The following is a 19,389-nucleotide window of genomic DNA, read 5'->3' as shown; positions in this document are numbered from 1 at the left end:
ATATCCAAATTGGTAAGGAAGAAGTCAAACTGTCACTATTTGCAGAGGACAGGATACTATATATAGAAAAACTTAAAGATTCCACCAAAAATATATTAGTACTAGTAAATGAATTCAGTGATACTATGGAATACTAAATTCATATACAGAAATCTGCTGCATATCTATACACTAATAGCTAAGTAGCAAAAAGAAAAATTAAGAAAATAATTCCATTTACAATTTACCAAAAAGAATAAAATACCTAGGAATAAATATAACCAAGGAGGTGAAAGACCTTTACTCTGAAAACTATAATATATTGGTGAAAGAAACTGAGGACAACACAAACAAATGGAAAAATATACCATGCTCATTGATTGGAGGAGTATTGTTAAAATGTCCATAATACCCAAAGAAATCTACAGATTCAATGTAATCCATATCAAAATACCAACAGTATTTACCACAGAACTAGAACAAATACTCCTAAAATTTGTATGGAACCACAAAAGACCCCAAACAGCCAAATCAGTCTTGAGAAAGAAGAACAAAGCTGGATATATCACAATCCCAGATTTCAAGCTATACTACCAGGCTAGGTAATCAAAACATTATGGTACTAGCACAAATCCAGACACAAAGATCAATGGAAGAGAATAGAGAGCCCAGAAATAAACCTACACTTATATAGTCAATGAGTCAAGACAGAGGAGGCTCGAAGATACAAAGGGGAGAAGATGGTCTCTTCAACAAACTGTGTTGGTAAAAGTGGACAGCTACATGAAAAGAATAAAACTAGACCACTTTCTTATACCATATACGAAAATAAGCTTAAAATGGATTAAAGACCTAAATGTAAGACATGAAACCATAAATCTAAAGGAAAACATACACAGTAATTTCTTGGACATTGGCTCCCAAAGCATATTTATGCATATGTCTCTTCAGGCAGGGGAAATTAAGTAAAAAATAAACTACTGGGACTACACCAAAATTAAAAGCTTTCGCATACTGAAAGACACCAACAAAATGAAAAGGCAACCTACTGTATAGGAGAAGATATTTGCAAATGACATATCCAATAAGAGGTTACTATCCAAAATATATCAAGAACATACATAACTCAACACCAAAAAGAACCAAACAATCCAATTTAAAAATGGGCAGAGGGGGCGCCTGGGTGGCTCAAACGTTAAGCGTCTGATTTCAGCCCAGGTCATGATCCCAGGGTCCTGGGATCGAGCCCCACATTGGGCTCCCTGCTTCTCCCTCTCCCATGCCCCCTGCTTGTGTTCCCTTTCTCACTGTCCCTCTCTGTCAAATAAATAAGTAAAATCTTTAAAAAATTTTTTTTAAAATGGGTAGAGAACCTGAATAGTTTTTTCCAAAGACATGTAGATGGCCAACAGACATGTGAAAAGATGCTCAACATCACTAATCATCAGAGAAATGCAAATCAAAACAATGAGATATCCCCTCACACCTGTCAGGATGGCTCAAAACAAAAAGACAAGAAATAACAAGTGTTGGCGAAGATGTGAAGAAAAGAGAACCCCTGTGCACTATTGGTGGAAATGTAAATTGGTGCAACCAGTATGGAAAGCAATATGAATCCTCAAAACATTAAAAATGGATCACATGATCCAGAAATGTCACTATTGAGTATTTACCCAAAGAAAATGAAAACGTGAACTAGAAAAGATATACAAATTCTTACTTATTGCAGAGACATCTATAATAGCCAAAATATGTACACACACACACACACAGACACAAACACACACACTCTATCACTCAGCCATAAAAAGGAATGAAATTTTGCCATTTATGACAACATGGCTGGACCTAGAGGGTATTTTGCTAAGTGAAATAAGACAGAGAAGGACAAATACCATATGATTTCACTTACATGTGGAATCTAAAAAACATACAAACAGGGGCACCTGGGTGGCTCAGTGGGTTAAGCCTCTGCTTTCGGCTCAGGTCATGATCTCAGGGTCCTGGGATCGAGCCCCGCATTGGGCTCTCTGCTTGGCAAGGAGCCTGCTTCCTCCTCTCTCTCTCTGCCTGCCTCTCTGCCTACTTATGATCTCTCTCTGTCAAATAAATAAATAAAATCTTTAAAAAAAAACCATACAAACAAATAGACTCAGAAAAATAGAGAACAAACATGGTTGATTGTCAGAGGGAAGTGGAGATGGGCAAAATAAGTGAACGGGATTAAGAGGAACAAACTTCTGGTTATAAAATAAGGAAGTCACAGAAAGGTAAAGTATAACATAGGGTATATAGTCAATAATATTGCAATAACATTGTGTGGTAATGGACAGTGATTACCCTTATGTTGAGCCCTAAGTAATGAATGGAACTGTCAAATCACTATGTTGTACACCTGAAAGCAATATAACATTATATACCCAGTATACTTAGATAATAAGGAATATATAAATAAAACTTCTGTCTATTGAAAAAGATATATTCCACTTTATCTACAGTTAACTTATCCCTACTTAATAACATAAGCCAAAGATCTTACCATCTGAAATACATCAGAGCCTTCATCAAAATCCACCATAGCAAAAAATATCCTGTTGGTAAATGCACTGGAGTATCGCCAGGAGTTTGCCAGGATCTGGAATTCTTCATCAGCTTGCCTGGATAAAATCAGATATGTGAAGATAACATATAAAACTTTTTAAAAGATTTTATTTATTTGACAGAGAGAGACACAGTGAGAGAGGAAACACAAGTAGGGGGAATTGGAGAGGAGGAAGCAGGCCTCCCTCCAAGCAGGAAGCCAGATGTAGGGCTCAATCCCAGGACCCTGGGATACTGACCTAAGCCAAAGGCAGATGCCCAACAACCGAGCCACCGAGGCACCCCGATATATTTTAAAATGAACATTTTTTAAACATTATTTAAAAATAATAATACATTATTTTAAAAATACTTTAAAAATACATTAAAAATTTTTAAAAAACCGTTATTTTTAAATGAACATTTTAAAATGAACAGAGCCAAAGAAGCAATAGCAGTTCTTGCAATGGGAGAAATATTTTTGAGAGAGAGACAGACAGACAGAGACACAGAGAGAGGGAGAGAGGGAGAGCGAGAGACAGACAAACATCAGTCAGGTTCTGCTGATGGGGTCAGGACAAACCTTGGAAAATATTGCCATTGTTTTGGCATAAGAGAAGCCTTATCCTAAGTTTTGGGAATTTCAATAGAAAGTGGTTATTTGATTCAGCTTCATACATTGTGCTTGTTTCTTATCTCAGAGGTCTTTAGGCAGTCATTGGAAAAATCCAGCTAATTGTCTGTACAACAATTTTTAACACCCTAAATTACTTTTAAGGGTTCAAAGACAAGGTTGAAGTCTTTCCAGAGAAAGTACACTATAATAGTAATCCATTTTATAAATCTAACATGACATTATTTAGTAAATAAAAATAGAGTCAGATGAATTATTAGGGTGAAAGATAACAAGGATCTAGGGAATTGAGATTAATTAAAACCTCAAGTCATATTTGACTTTTCCCTTATTGCCCATATACTTTCAGTTTCCAAGATGTGATAATTCTTCATTTGTGATTATCTTTTCACTCAATCCATTCCCATTTATTTTCATTGCTATCAGCTAAAGTCAGATCCTTAATATCAGACATTACAGTATAAAACGTTGACTCTAGTTTCTCCTCTTCCAATCCTTCTTACACTACAATATACATCAGTCTTCCTAAATTACTATCTTCCTGAAACTCCTACTCTTCTCCACTGTTGCTTTTCTACTACCTTCAGAACAGTCTCCAAGCTTTTCACTGGTTATTCAAGGTTCTTTATCATCCAGTTCCAATAAGGCATCTAACTTTTAGTAGCCTTACTACTTATCAATATAAAGCATGATATCTTAATTCTGGCACTTTATTTACCACTATCTCTGTACCCCTGCACTTATCTTTACTTCTAACCAAAATATCCTGCTTCTATCTAAATCTGATCCATCTATCTAGCCCTAATACAAATCCCTTCTTCTCCATTAGACCAACCCAATCTTCCTGTTATATGTCCTTCCTAAAATTCTGTAGTATTTATTTTTTTAAAGATTTTATTTATTTATTTGACAGACAGAGATCACAAGTAGGCAGAGAGGCAGGCAGAGGCAGAGAATAGAGGAAACAGGCTTCCCGCTGAGCAGAGATCCCGATTCGGGGCTCAGTCTCAGGACCCTGGGATCATGACCTGAGCCGAAGGCAGGGGCTTTAACCCACTGAGCCATCCAGGCACCCCTCTGTATTATTTATTATGCACATAATCCATTTGGTACTTAATTATAAATTGCCCTATATTGCAAGCTAAATTTTCACATGTGGAACTCATTTTCCTAGCCAATGATAAGGGTAGGATATCTTATACTTCTCATCCTGATAGCACCAAATATATAGTATTATACACATTGCTGTTAATTTTTATTTTTTGAATGAGTTTAGGAAAATGTGAGCTAATTTTAAATTTGGTCTTATAGAAAGATACTAATAAAAACTTAGTTTAATAAGAATGTCATTAATTTGCATTTAGTACAGAATTATGAAGAAGTTTGTGTTTGTTCCCTAAGATTTTGTATACTCCTGATTGCTGAGTGAAATGACTAAATTAAGAGTGATTCCAGATTTTAAGTTTATGCATAATTAATACCTACTATCCAACATATGTACCCAAAAATAAGTACTCTGGGATCAAATACCTTGACTATCTCCTACCTCTGGGGGAAAATCCTTTAAGAAAAGTTGGCAAGTCTTGGGGTAGCATAATGCATATTCTAAAAAAAAAATTGCCTAATCCTTCACATGGACCCACAGGCTGTCAGAATTTGGAAAGCCTTCAAGAGTTTATTAAATAAGTTCTTCACAGGGTAGCTCTGTCATTTTATTTAACATGAATTCCCAGATAACACATATTGATCTAAAAATATAAGTTAAAAAAAAACACAAAAAGCAAAAGCTAACCTATGTTTTAGTACCCACTATTTTTAATTTTGTTTAAAGAAATATATCCTGGGATGCCTGGGTGGATCAGTTGGTTAAGTGTCTGCCTTCAGCTCAGGTTATGATCCTAGAGTCCTGGGATTGAATTCCGTATCAGGCTTCTTGCTCAGTGGGGAGCCTGCTTCTCCCTCCACCAGCTTTTTCCCCTGCTTGTGCTCATTCTCGTACTCTCTGACAAATAAATAAATAAAATCTTTAAAAAAATAAATATAGTCTTTTTGTTAAAAGAACCAGGTGGTGGGTATTAGAGAGGGCACGGATTGCATGGAGCACTGGGTTTGGTACAAAAAACAATGAATACTGTTATGCTGAAAATAAATTAAAAAAAATAATAATAATAAAAAAAGAAAGAAATATCAATCTTTTTTCCCAAGGTCATTTAGAAACAGTAAAATAAAATCAATAAACCAATGTTTGATGAAAGTTTAAGTGAGATTAGTCTCCATTTCCAAGGTGTTTAATCACTCAGAATAATCTAGAAAAAAAGGAAATATCTCTAAATCATACATCTTTATTTTCTAAAAACATTCTCTTGTAATTCCAAATTTGGATGTAGCTACCATTATTGCATTAGTAAGTATCTCTAGCTTTGGGTAGACCAGGTAAAAGATTCTGGAACCTATCTCTTCATAAATGAGAGAATATTTGCATTACTTACCTTCTGGGGTTGTATAAAATAAGAGTACGAAACTGAAAGCACTGACAAATAATAAAATTTATATAACATTTATATAAGTTGATACCAATTTTTACGACGATTATTCAATTTTTAAGTTATTCCTATCATGGCTATCACAATACTTTATCCTTGCTCTTTGTTCCCACTTTGTGCCCACTAATGTGGGCAACCAAGAAATGACTATAAAAAGAGGCAGTATGTGTTACTACAGACATCCTAAGTAAGACACACACAATAATTGTTTATGTACCCACTGAACTAATTTTGTTATTCTGGGATTGAGAAACAGTTAAAATCTTATGTTATTTAATTTTAAAGTGTAGTTGAAAGTTCATACTTGCACACAACACACTGTCTGTGAAGTTGGAGAGCAGTGAACATGACAATAACGGAGTAGTTTCTTGGTGGGGCTTTAACAAGGCGACGGAACTTGTCTCCATTCATTCTTATTACAGGTCTTTTATTGGTCCATTCCATCAGCTGACTAACCTTTTCTGATAACACCACCTAAAAAAGAAAAAAAAGGGAGGAACATGGTGTTAATGTTCTCAGCATGGCATTTGAAGTTCCTTTTTTTTTTAAATTAGGACAAGTTTTTATTTATTTATTAATTTATTTTCAGCGTAACAGTATTCATTGTTTTTGCACCACACCCAGTGCTCCATGCAATCCAAGCCCTCTCTAATACCCACCACCTGGTTCCCCCAACCTCCCACCCCCTGCCCCTTCAAAACCCTCAGATTGTTTTTCAGAGTCCATAGTCTCTCATGGTTCACCTCCCCTTCCAATTTCCTTCAACTCCCTTCTCCTCTCTAACTTCCCTTGTCCTCCATGCTATTTGTTATGCTCCACAAATAAGTGAAACCATATGATAATTGACTCTCTCTGCTTATTTCACTCAGCATAATCTCTTCCAGTCCCGTCCATGTTGCTACAAAAGTTATTTATTTGACAGAAAGAGAGATCACAAGCAGGCAGAGAGGCAGGCAGAGAGAGAGGGGGAAGCAGGCTCCCTGCTGAACAGAGAGCCCGATGTGGGGCTCAATCCCAGGACACTGAGACCATGACCTGAGCCGCAGGCAGAGTTTTAACCCACTGAGCCACCCAGGCGCCCCTTGAAGTTCCTTTTAACTAGGCAACTTACGTAAAACCAAGACTAACAAGCAGAGGTACACAGAAAATGTGAGAAACCTAAAAATAAAATCTGATAATTGGGCCTGATAATAATTACTCTTAAAATTCTATTATTTCATGATGAGATTTAATCAGATACCACACTGTTGATGTGAGTTACTTATTTATACTAATAAATAAAATATAAAATCATAAAACCTTTCATTTGCCAAAGATTCCAAAGAATGTTGAGTTAAACCAGTTAGTTTTTTTTTTCAGATTTTATTTATTCATTTGACAGAGAGAGACACAGCAAGAGAGGGAACACAAGCAGGGGAAGTGGGAGAGGGAGAAGCAGGCTTCATGCCAAGCCTGGAGCCTGATGCGGGGCTCGATCCCCGGACCCTGGAATCATGACCTGAGCCTAAGACAGACGCTTAACGACTGAGCCACCCAGGTGCCCCTAAACCAGTTAGTTTTGTACAAGATTTTGCGTCTCAAAGCCAAAACAAAATAAAAACAAAACACACCTATAAAGAAGCTGGAGTAGTTAAAGCAATCTTGAAAACAAAGAATAATAATGGGAGGGGATACCTGGGTGGCTCAGTCAGTTAAACACCTGCCTTTGGCTTGGGTCATGATCCCAGGTTCCTGGGATGAATTCCCACATGGGGCTCCTTGCTCAGCAGGAGCCTGCTCCTTCCTCTGCCTTCTGCTCCCCCTGCTTGTGCTCTCCCACTCTCTCTCTCTCTCTCTCTCTGAGAAGTAAATAAATAAATAAATAAATAAAATATTTTTAGAAAAGAATAAAATGGGGGGATCACTCTACCTGATTTTAAGGTTTACTATACAGCTATAGTAAGCAAGGCAGAGTGGTACAAATGAAAGAATAGACTCATAGATCAATGGCACAGAAACAGACCTATATTGAGTATAGACAACTGATTTTTCATAAAGGTGCAAAAACTCAGTAAGCAAGGCTAGTCTTTTCAACAAATAGTGCTGGAGCAATTGGACATCCATAGTCAAAAATAGGAATCTCAAACTAGACTTCATACTTTATACAAAAATTAAGTCAAACTCGATCACATACTTAAACATAAAAATGAAAACTATGAAGATTTTAGAAAAAAAGGAAAAAGGGGAACCTGGCCAGCTCAGTCAGTGGAGCATGTGACTTTTGATATCAGGATTGTGAGTTCAAGCCCCACACTGGGCATACAGCTTATTCAAAAAAAATTTGTTTCAGAAAAAAATTAGGAGAAAACATTCAGAACCTTGGGGTAGGGAAAGAGTTCTTAGACCTGAAGCCAAAAAGTATGATTCATAAAAAAGAAAAAAAAAAGATAACCTCACCAAAATAAATTTTTTTTTCTCTAGGAAAGACCATGTTAAGAGGAGGAAAAGACAAGCTACAGAGTGGGAGGAAATATTTCCAAACCATGTATATGATAAAGGATTAGTAGTTATACTTTTAAAAACCATCAAAACTCGGGGTACCTGGGTGGCTCAGTCAGTTAGGTATCTGACTCTTGATTTCAGCTCAGGTCATGATCTCAGAGTCATTGGGATCAAGCCCCATGTTGGGCTCCATGCTTAGCGGGGAGTCAGCTTGAGATTCTCTCCCTCTTCCTTTGTCCCTGTTCACATGCATGCGCTTGGCTCTAATAAATAAGTAAATACAATCTTAAAAAATATTGAACTTGCTTTCCCAGGAAGGGAATAGTAACATGGATTCTAAAAATGCATGATTTGCCTTTAAAGCATGGCTGAATTCAGCCAATATTGAAAAAAATTTCCTGAGTATACCTATGAACAACAAAGAATGCCAAACATTAGTTTTGTAGCACATTCGAAATAATTCTGGTAAGAGCCATAAAATGAGTATGTCACAAATAGAAAACCAAACACAGACTCTAAGCCCACAGAGAAATATATACACTCTCAAAAGATTAGTACAACAAATAATTAACAAGATTTGTAGAACAATGATATGGAGGAAACAGATCACTCTAAACAACGGTTTTACAACAGTGGCAATAGTGACATCTTGACCCAGATAATTCTTTGCTGTCTAGAGTTGTCCTGCACATTGTAGGATGTTGAACAGCATCCCTGATCTTCACCCACCAGATGCCAGTTGTACCCCGACCTTCAACAACCAAAAATGTTTCCAGACATTGCCAGATAACCAACCCCAAGGAGCAAAATTCCCCTCCTCCCTCATTGAGAACCATTGCTGGAAACTGAAAAGAATTTTCACAGTATGATGCACGTTTTTAATCATCTTATTACATAGTCAATTTTTAATTCATTACTGATCAAAACACAATATAAAAGATAAATGTGGTGATAAAGTAAACCAAAACTTCCGAGAGCAAGCCCTCAGCATAATGGGTAATAAACTTTCTAGACCCAAGTTTCTTCAAGTGTGGTTGGTATAAAGGAGCTTGTTAGATGTTAAGACTTCCAGATTTCATCCTCTAGTAAACCTGATTCAGTAAGTCCATTGTAGGTTCCAAGAGTATGAAATTTTAACAGGTAACCCAAGTAACTCTTTATAGACACTGAAGTTTCAGAACTACTGTTATACGTTCTCATTCTTAAGGGCAGGAACTACATGTTATATAAATACCTATGCATAACATAGGGAATTTAAATAAACATTAAGCTATTCAAATGATGAACAACAGGAAAAAAAATACATCATTCCTAATAATTAAAAACTACCTGATCTCCCTGGAATGACTGAAGAATATGATATATTTTAGATAACTCAAATGTAACATCTTAATAATTGAGACACTTTTTAAAAATTCCAGTAGAGTTAATATACAGTGTTATATTAGTTTTGGGTATACAATATAGTGATTAAACAATTCTATATATTACTCAGTGGTCATCAGAATAAGTGTACTCTTAATCCCCTTCACCTATTTCACCCATCCCCCATCTACCTACTCTTTGGTAACCACTTATTCGTTCTCTACAGTTAAGAGTCTGTTTTTTTAAAGAGGCAACCCACGAAATGGGAGAAGATATTTGCAAATGACAGTACAGACAAAACGCTGATATCCAGGATCTATAAAGAACTTCTCAAACTCAACACACACAAAATAGATTATCATGTCAAAAAATGGGCAGAAGACATGAATAGACACTTCTCCAATGAAGACATACAAATGGCTAACAGACACATGAAAAAATGTTCATTACCACTAGCCATCAGGGAGATTCAAATCAAAACCACATTGAGATACCACCTTACACCAGTTAGAATGGCCAAAATTAACAAGACAGTAAACAACGTGTTGGAGAGGATGTAGAGAAAGGGGAATCCTCTTACACTGCTGGTGGGAATACAAGTTGGTACAGCCACTTTGGAAAACAGTGTGGAGATTCCTTAAGAAATTAAAAATAGAGCTTCCCAATGACCCTGCAATTGCACTACTGGGTATTTACCCCCAAAGATACAGATGTAGTGAAAAGAAGGGCCATCTGTACCCCAATGTTCATAGTAGCAATGGTGACGGTTGCTAACTGTGGAAAGAACCAAGATGCCCTTCAACGGACGAATGGATAAGGAAGATGTGGTCCATATACACTACGGAGTATTATGCCTCCATCAGAAAGGATGAATACCCAACTTTTGTATCAACATGGACGGGACTGGAAGAGATTATGCTGAGTGAAATAAGTGATGCAGAGAGAGTCAATTATCATATGGTTTCACTTATTTGTGGAGCATAAGAAATAATACGGAGGACATGGGGAGATAGAGAGGAGAAGGGAGTTGGGGGAAATTGGAGGGGGAGATGAACCATGAGAGACTGTGAACTCTGAAAAACAATCTGAGGGTTTTTGAAGGGGTAGGGGGGTAGGAAGTTGGGTGAGCCTGGTGGTGGGTATTATGGAGGGCATGTATTGCATGGAGAACTGGGTGTGGTGCATAAACGATGAATTCTGGTACACTGAAAAGAAATTTTAAAAATAAAAAATTATTAAAAAAAGAGTCTGGTTTTTGGTTTGTCTTTTTTCCTTTGTTTTGCTTATTAAATTCCACATATGAATGAAATCATATGGTATTTGCCTTTCTCTGACTGACTTACTTCACATAACATTATACTTTCTAGTTCCATCCACATTGTTGCAAATGGCAAGATTTTGTTCTTTTTTTGGTTGAATAATATTCTACAGTACATATGTACATATACATCTTCTTTATTCACTCATCTATCAATGGACACTTGGGATGCTTCCATAATTTGGCTATTGTAAATAATGCTGTGATAAACACAGGGGTGCACATATCCTTTTGAATTAGTGTTTTTGTACTCTTTGTGTAAATACCCAGTAGTGTGATTACTGGATCATATGGTAATTCTATTTTCAATTTTTTTGCGGAACCACCATATTGTCACAGTGGTTGCACCAGTTTGCAATTCCATCAACAGTACACAAGGGTTCCTTTTTTCCCCCACATCCTCACCAACACTTGTTTGTGTTTTTCATTTTAGCCATTCTGACAGGTGTGAGATGACATCCCATTGTAGTTTCACTGTGCATTTCCCTGATGATCAGTGATACTGAGCATCTTTCCATGGAGGGATGTATATTCATGTCTTCTGCCCATTTTTAATTGGATTATTTGTGTTTTTCTGGTGTTGAATTATAGAAATTCTTTATAAATTCTGGATACTAACCCTTTATTGGATATGTCATTTGCAAATATCTTCTCCCACTCCGTAGGCTGCCTTTAGTTTGCTGATTGTTTCCTTTGCTGTGCAGAAGCTTTTTATCTTAATGAATCCCGAATAGTTAATTTTTGCTTTTGTTTCCCTTGCCTCAGATGTATCTAGAAAAATGTTGCCCAATGTCAGACATATTTTCTAGACATATCTAAGGAAAAAAAGCTAATGTCAGAGACTTTACTGCCTGTGCTCTTCTAGGATTTAACACTTTGCTGGTCTTATATTTAGGTCCTTACTCTATTTTTAGTTTATTTTTGTATACAATGTAAGAACATGGTCCAGTTTTTCCAACACCATTTGTTGAAGAGACTTTTTCCCATTGCACATTCTTGCATCCTTTGTCGAAGATTAACCGACCATATAATTATGGGTTTGTTTCTGGGGTTCCTATACTGTTCCATTGATCAATGTGTCTATTTCTGTGCCAGTGCCATACTGTTTTGATTATTATAGCTTTGTAATACAACTCAAAGTCCAGAATTGTGATACCACTAGCTTTATTTTTCTTTTTCAAGATTGCGCTTTCCATTTGGGGTCTTTTGTGGCTCCATACAAATTTTAGGATTGTTTATTCTAGTTCTGTTGTAAATGCTGTTGTTATTCTGATGGAGATTACATTAGATCTATATATTTCTTTGGGTAGCATGGACATTTTAACAAACTTTGTTCTTTTAATGCATGAGCATGGAATATCTTTCCATCTCTTTGTGTCATCTCCAATTTCATTCATCAGTGTTTCATAGTTTTTAGAGTACAAGTCCTACCTAGCCATTTCCTTCACTAGTCCTGTGTCTTCTCTATGTATTTTTTTTAAAGATTTTATTTATTTATTTGACAGACAGAGATCACAAGTAGGCAGATAGGCAGGCAGAGAGAGAGGGGGAAGCAGGCTCCCCGCTGAACAGTGAGCCCGATGCAGGGCTTGATCCTAGGACCCAGAGATCATGATCTGAGCCGAAGGCAGAGGCTTAACCCACTGAGCCACCCAGGTGCCCCTAGTATATGGTTTTATAAAGGAATTTCTCATTTCTTCACATTTGAGTTGAAAGCTTTCTTGATTGGAGTAAACCTCTAGTACTGAAGAACCATCTTCCTTAGGATACCTTTCATTCTTTGTCATGAACCCATTGTTTGAGTACTGCAAGCTATGGCTCAGAAATAAAAATTTTGTTTTTCTACAGCATCTTCACTAAGTCACACTATGCACTCCCCAGATATCCCTTTATCTTCCAATGACATAACCTTCAAAAGAAAAGGATTAAAATGTTGCCCATACCCTTTATGACCTTCTATTATTTAATACTTTAAAGTTAAGAACCACAAAGGACTATAGTACAGAAGAGTAAGAGGTTTATCAAACGAATTATTCAGCAACTAAAAATAGCAATTGATTTGGAAACAACTCAATGCAAATACTTTTCTACTAACAGCTTTACTAAACATTTAAGAAAATATATCCATCCAATTTTCAATTTGCATTAGATATATTTATCCAAAACAAAATATAGGCTTGCTATGAAAAAACATTAAATATATAAGGAAGGACATTCATAATCAATTTCCTTCCTTCCTGGACTACATTATTTATTTTCGACTCAAACAAAACAAAACATAACAAAACAAAACAGCAATATTATTCACAATTAAAATACTTGCCAGCAAAGTTAAGTAAGCTTGTACTCTCTGTTCTCTTGAAACATTTTAATTAGTATGACCACAAAATAATCCCAAGAGGAAGCCAATTAACATCTCTAATTCTATTAGCAATAATCAAGTATGATGAACATTTTAGGCCTATAAAGGATTAAGAGGGCCAAGAAAAGGCAATGACACAATAGTTTGATTTCACTCTACCTTCCTGCACAATATTTATCTAAATTAGCTCTAGTAAACTAGATTAAGTCTTAACTATAATTCTCCTACTGTCCCTGAATATCGCTCATGAAAAATAGCATATCCATAATCACTTAAAGCTCAAATCTGATCCTGCCATTAAGATTTCTTCTGAATTTCAGAAGTAATAAAGCTAAACAGCATCAGTCTGAATTACTCTAAAATGCACATCCCTTCCCCCACCCCCAAACTTATTTGATTGTAACTGTGTTCCACACCATCAGGGTTTATTTATAAAAATTCTTGGTATTTTTAGCTTTCTTAATCATCCTCTAGTTTTCAGACATTTGTAAAATAAGATTCCTGGTTAAGCAATACATTTCCAACTCCATCCTTAAATTAAGAGTGACACTGAGCAAATGTGGAAACATTATCTGGCAGATAACAAATGAAGGAGACAGACAGCGAGCAGAGACGAGGGAATTTTTAATCCTTAAATGTCATCTGTTCCATTCTCAGTGCACCTACTTTTTGGACAGGGCTAAACTATATTCTGTCCCCTTTCCTTGATGTTTTAGTTTTAGGGGGTACCTCAATTTGTTTTGCAACTTCTACTGGGCCTTTGATTCTTAGTAATAAGGTATTTTCTAAAGAATCACAGAGATTTTAGGGGCGCCTGGGTACTCAGTCTTAAAGCGTTTGCCTTTGGCTCAGATCATGATTCAGGGTCCTGGGATGGAGCCCCACATCGGGCTCCCTGCTCAGTGGGAGGCCTGCTTCTCCCTCTCCCACTGTGTCTCTCTCTGTCAAATAAATAAACAAAATCTCAAAAAAAGAGAACCAGAGATTTTAAACGTGTGGCAATTTCATTTTTCAGATTTCAAAGCAATGTCAGAAAATGTAGAAGTTTTTCTAACAACAGCCTGCCTTGTCAAAATATGCAGTCAAAATTGCTGTCTTGTCAAAATTATTCTATTTTCTGAATATCCATAAAAACATCACAAAAAGATCAGCCAAAAAATATTTTACTACTGCAGAGGAACACAGTCTTATTTTCTAATATTCATCTAATGTCTTCTACATGCAAAGGATTGCATTATATATCCGTTACAGCCCTCATTTAATTTTCACAATATGCAAACAGGCATTTTTGCATTCTACTGATAAGGAAAATGAGACTCAGCAACTGGTTAAGGATCATTAGGGTCGCATTAACATATACGTTCTTTAAAATTTTATAGTTTTTTGGGTGCCTGGGTGGCTCAGTGGGTTGAGCCGCTGCCTTCTTCTCAGGTCATGATCTCGGGGTCCTGGGATGGAGCCCTGCATTGGGCTCTCTGCTCGGTGGGGAGCCTGCTTCCCTCTCTCTCTCTCTGCCTGCCTCTCTGCCTACTTGTGATCTCTGTCAAATAAATAAATAAATAAATAAATAAAATCTTTTAAAAAATTAAAAAAATAAAGTTTTACAGATTTTTTTTAAAAAACTGATAAATGGGCGGAAATCTATCTTCCTAGCATTATTATAATCAGGTTTCAGTATGTTATGTGCATTCACTGTTTTCTATATTTCATTTTATTTCTCTATTACAGATTCCCAGAAGTAGATCAAGATACATGGATCATTTTATCAAAGGCCATGCTTTTTCATTGTTATCGTGCTGCCTTCCTAAAATGACAACAGATGCAAGGACAAACAACTCCCCTTCTACCACAGAGGGATATAATTCATCATAAAAAAATAAAACAAGTCATTGCAAAAGAAGTCTTTGTGACCTAGCAGAGAGCATTGGGTTTGGAGTCAGACCAGGGGTGGAATCTCAGCTCAGTCTCTAGAGCTGTCTTCTTTGGGCAAGTCCCCAATAACCTCTCTTGTTATCCCTCATCTTTCTAAATGGGTTAATACTTACTCTGCAGGGTTATTGTGAGGATTATAGATAATGCATATAAACCATTGTGCCTGGCATGTAAAAGGCACTGAATAAATATTAGAGAATAAGTCAATGTTCCTGTGAAAACACTACGATAGGTATAAATAATCAGGTAAGTAGGATAGCATTACATTTAACAATAGATAACCAGGAGGAACTTGAGTGATTTTTAACTGTATTAATTTAGGAAACGTTTCTTTTTATTTTTTTTATTTGTTTGTCAGAGAGAGCACAAGCCAGCGGGAAAAGCAGAGGGAGAAGTAGGCGCCCTGCTGAGCAGGGAGTCTGATGTGGGACTCGATCCCAGGACCCCGAGATCCCGTGAGCTGAAGGCAGACACTTAACCAACTAAGCCACCCAAGCATCCCTAAAAGTATCTTTTTAAAAGGAATACTTAAGATTATAAGCCCAGGCATCAACCTACTATTTAAAGCCACATCTACTATGGTGGATAGACTTGGGATTTTTTTAAAAAAATGTTTTAAAAAATTGACCAAATGAAGTACTCTACAAAAGAACACCTATATGTTAAAATTGTCTCTGAGTAGTATACTTTTGTAAAGATTTTTTTATTTTTTTTAAAGATTTTACTTATTTGAGGGAAAGAGTGAAAGAGAGAGAGAGAGAGAGAAAGCAAGAGTGGCATAAGAAGAAGAATGGAGGGGAGAAGTAGACTCTCCCACTGAGCAGGGAGCCCGACATGGTGTTTGTCCTGGATTATGACCTGAGCCAAAGGCAGACGCTCAACCAATGGGGCTATTTTTTTAGAGAGAGAGAGAGAGAGAGAGAGAGAAAATATATGTGCAAGCAGGGTAGGAGAAGCGAGAGAGAGGCAGAGGGAGAGAGAGGATCCTAAAGCAGACTCCCCACTGAGCAGAAAGCTGGAAGCGGAAATGGTGTTTGATCCCAGGACCTTGACATCATGACTTGAGCCTAAACCAAGAGTTGGGACGCTTAACTGGCTGAGCAAACTAGGTGCCCCACAGCAATCTTTTTCAAACAGCCTAAAATATCCTCAGTTACAGGGGAAAGGGATAAAAACTAATCCATGTTTACCATCCTATCAATTCTTTGTTTACCGAGGATAAAATCCAATTTTAGGTTGTAAAACCTAAACAAATCCCAAGTGAAAGAACAGATTCCCGACCTATATACACACATTTATTTAATTAATATCATGTTTATCAAGGCCCTTTTTGACACTGCTAGGTGCCAGAAAAAAACAAAAATTGATTTAAAGGTATTTGTATTTTTAAAAAAGTATATTCATGATGCTCACAGTCTAATGGGGTAAGACTGATATATGAACAATGATAATATAATGTGCTGAATTCATCTCAGTTCACCTGGGGGGACCAGGAAAACCTTGGTTGAGGAAGAAGGTAATGCTTGAGCTAAGACTTATAGAGTAGGAATCCTCAGGGTGCCAGGGTGGCTCAGTCAGTTAAGCATCTGCCTTCATCTGAGGTCATGATCTCAGGGTCCTGGGACTGAGACCCTTGTCCTGCTCCCTGCTCAACGGAGAGTCTGATTCTCCCTTCTCTCTTCCTCTGCCTCTCCCCCTCCTCGTGCTGGTGCAAGCATGCTCCTGCGTGCACATGCGCGCTCTCTCTCTCAAATAAATAAGTAAATGAATTAACTAATTAATTAAATCTTTAAAAAGAGCAGGAATCGTAGGTGAATGAGAGGGTGGGGTAAGAGAGAATGAAAATACTCCAGCAAAATACAGACACTTGCAAGAGAATACAGAAAGATCAAGGAAGGCAGGTAATTCAGTATGACTTGTATAGGGGAACTTGGACTGAGACAAACCTGGAAGAAACAGACAAGGGTCAGGCTACAGAAGCCCTTTCATACTTTACAAAATAGGTGAAAAGGTTTTCAGATTTTAATGTTAGCATCTCTGGCAGTACTATGAAGGATGGGTTCAAGAACAACTAGTTAGGCAGTACTGCAATAGATTTGTAAGAGCAATAAGGGTCTGAAAAGTGGGCACCATGGGAAAGGAGTTGGAATCTGACTCCTTTTTAAACTATTTTATTGAGATAAAATTTACATAACATAAAATCCACCATGTTAACCATTTTAAAGCATGTAATTTACTGCTGATTCCTTTTTAAAATAATCTATCTCCTGCTAGGCCCTTCTGCTTCTACTTCAGTGAAAGATTAAATGAATAAATAAAATTAAACTGGACAAAACAGTAGGTTTTTTAAAAAATCTTCACTTTTCTTATTTATAAGAGTGGTTACTGTAGAAATTCAGATAATACCAGTACATGAAGTAAAAAGTAGAAGTGTTCCCCTAATGAACAATCCCAACTACCCAGAGAAAGCCACTCTTAAGACTACTGTGTATCTGGGGCGTCTGGGTGGCTCAGTGGGTTAAGCCGCTGCCTTAGGCTCAGGTCATGATCTCAGGGTCCTGGGATCCAGTCCCACATCCGGCTCTCTGCTCAGCAGGGAGCCTGCTTCCCTCCCTCTCTGCCTGCCTCTCTGTCTACTTGTGATCTCTCTGTCAAGCTCTCTGCTCAGCAGGGAGCCTGCTTCCCTCACTCTCTGTCAAGCTCTCTGCTCAGCAGGGAGCCTACTTCCCTCCCTCTCTCTGCCTGCCTCTCTGTCTACTTGTGATCTCTCTCTGTCAAATAAATAAATAAAATCTTTAAAAAAAAAAGACTACTGTGTATCTTTATAAAAATCGCTCTATACAAACATATACATTTATATATGGGTGGTTTTGTGTTTTTGCATAAAATCCATCTAAAATTTAAAGTACTGCTTCATATCTTGTTATACATGTAAAAACATCTTGGAATCCTCTGAAAAAAAGCCTGTTTGCTATACCTTTGAAAACTGTATGTTTTTATTTTACTTTCTGCCAACCTAATAAGTAATTCATTTTAATTTACTGGCTTATTTTTTTCTTATCAAATAGTTCAAATATTCAGAAACAGAAAAGATAGGTTCCTTTAAATTCAGCTCATCTTGATAAGCTCCTGAAATATCTAAATGATATTTTTAAAGTGTGTGTATAAGTGTGGTGTACTAGAAGCAGCACAAAATGTACAGGAACTAGCATAAGACTGACCTAGGGTTTTAGTTATTGTTCTGCAACAAGTAACTGTGTAAGCTTAGGACTCGGTTTTCTTCATCCATAAAATCAGGGAGCATAAATAATACAAATAATTGTGAGTAATCCTAAAAGCTCTAAGAGCATATGGCCCTTAGTCATAAATGTTTCAAAACACAATGTTAACATTTATTTGCTTGGATTGCTTAATGGTAAGGAAAGAATACTCTATCTCCTCTACTTGCCACAATCAGTAAATTCCACAAAGAGAGAATCTTGGTATTGTTCACTTAAGCATACCAAGCTTCTACAACAGTGCTTGGCATGTTTGATATTGGTAAATGATTGAAAATGGTTTAAGAGCTTTCATCCCAGTAAATTGCTTTGAATCACTTATTTCGACAATATCATAAACCTGGCATAGTTTAGCTTTTCAGTTTAATTCTCACATTCCTGAAGCGAAAATGATACAAATATAGCTCTTATACATCTATAAGGGAGTTACACCTACTGACAGCAAACAGATTCAAGAAATTCTACCCCCGGAACTAGAGTCAAACTTCCCCTTCCACCTGATGGGGCCCATACTCAAAGTAGTGTGAAAACTCTCCGCGTTGTACACGCACACGCCTATAGAAGCCAGGTTGTCATCTACCCCACCCCTCTCAGGCTCTACATCCATAGAAGACAAGGAGTTACAGTTTTCTTCTCTCGCGAACCTCAAAACTCTTAAAGTGAAACTGGAGCCACCAAAAGACAGAACGAATGGAGAAAGGGGATGGGAAGGAGTACAAACCCTCTCAAGCCCCATTATTTGGGAAAAGCCCCTGTTGCTGCAAAGAGTGTCCTCACCTCCTTCTTTCTTTGGGCAGAGGCTGAGGGAACCCCGTAACTGAGCAGCAGCGCCACCGCCATGTTTGCGGAGACACACCACAGCCACCACCGCGCTGCCATATTCGCTCCTCTCTCTCTCTCTTCCTCGGAGCAACGAA

General features: G+C 37.2%; 1 protein-coding gene across 1 annotated transcript in view; it reads right to left on the bottom strand.

Annotated features, from left to right (window-relative positions):
* Nucleotides 1-19,389, bottom strand: part of LOC111160897 (magnesium transporter 1) — a 77,092-nt gene extending 57,703 nt beyond the window's left edge. The window contains exons 1-3 of the mRNA XM_022524292.1: nucleotides 19,250-19,389; nucleotides 6,041-6,210; nucleotides 2,519-2,636 (exon numbers count right to left, since the gene is read on the bottom strand). Coding sequence (XP_022380000.1) covers nucleotides 2,519-2,636; nucleotides 6,041-6,210; nucleotides 19,250-19,351 — 390 coding nt within the window. The 5' untranslated portion in view covers nucleotides 19,352-19,389. The remainder of the gene's footprint in view (nucleotides 1-2,518; nucleotides 2,637-6,040; nucleotides 6,211-19,249) is intronic.

Source organism: Enhydra lutris, unplaced genomic scaffold (assembly GCF_002288905.1).
Source record: "Enhydra lutris kenyoni isolate GAN:26980312 unplaced genomic scaffold, ASM228890v2 scaffoldscaffold79, whole genome shotgun sequence".
Taxonomy (NCBI): Eukaryota; Metazoa; Chordata; class Mammalia; order Carnivora; family Mustelidae; genus Enhydra; species Enhydra lutris.
This window is presented reverse-complemented; position numbering and strand designations above follow the sequence as displayed.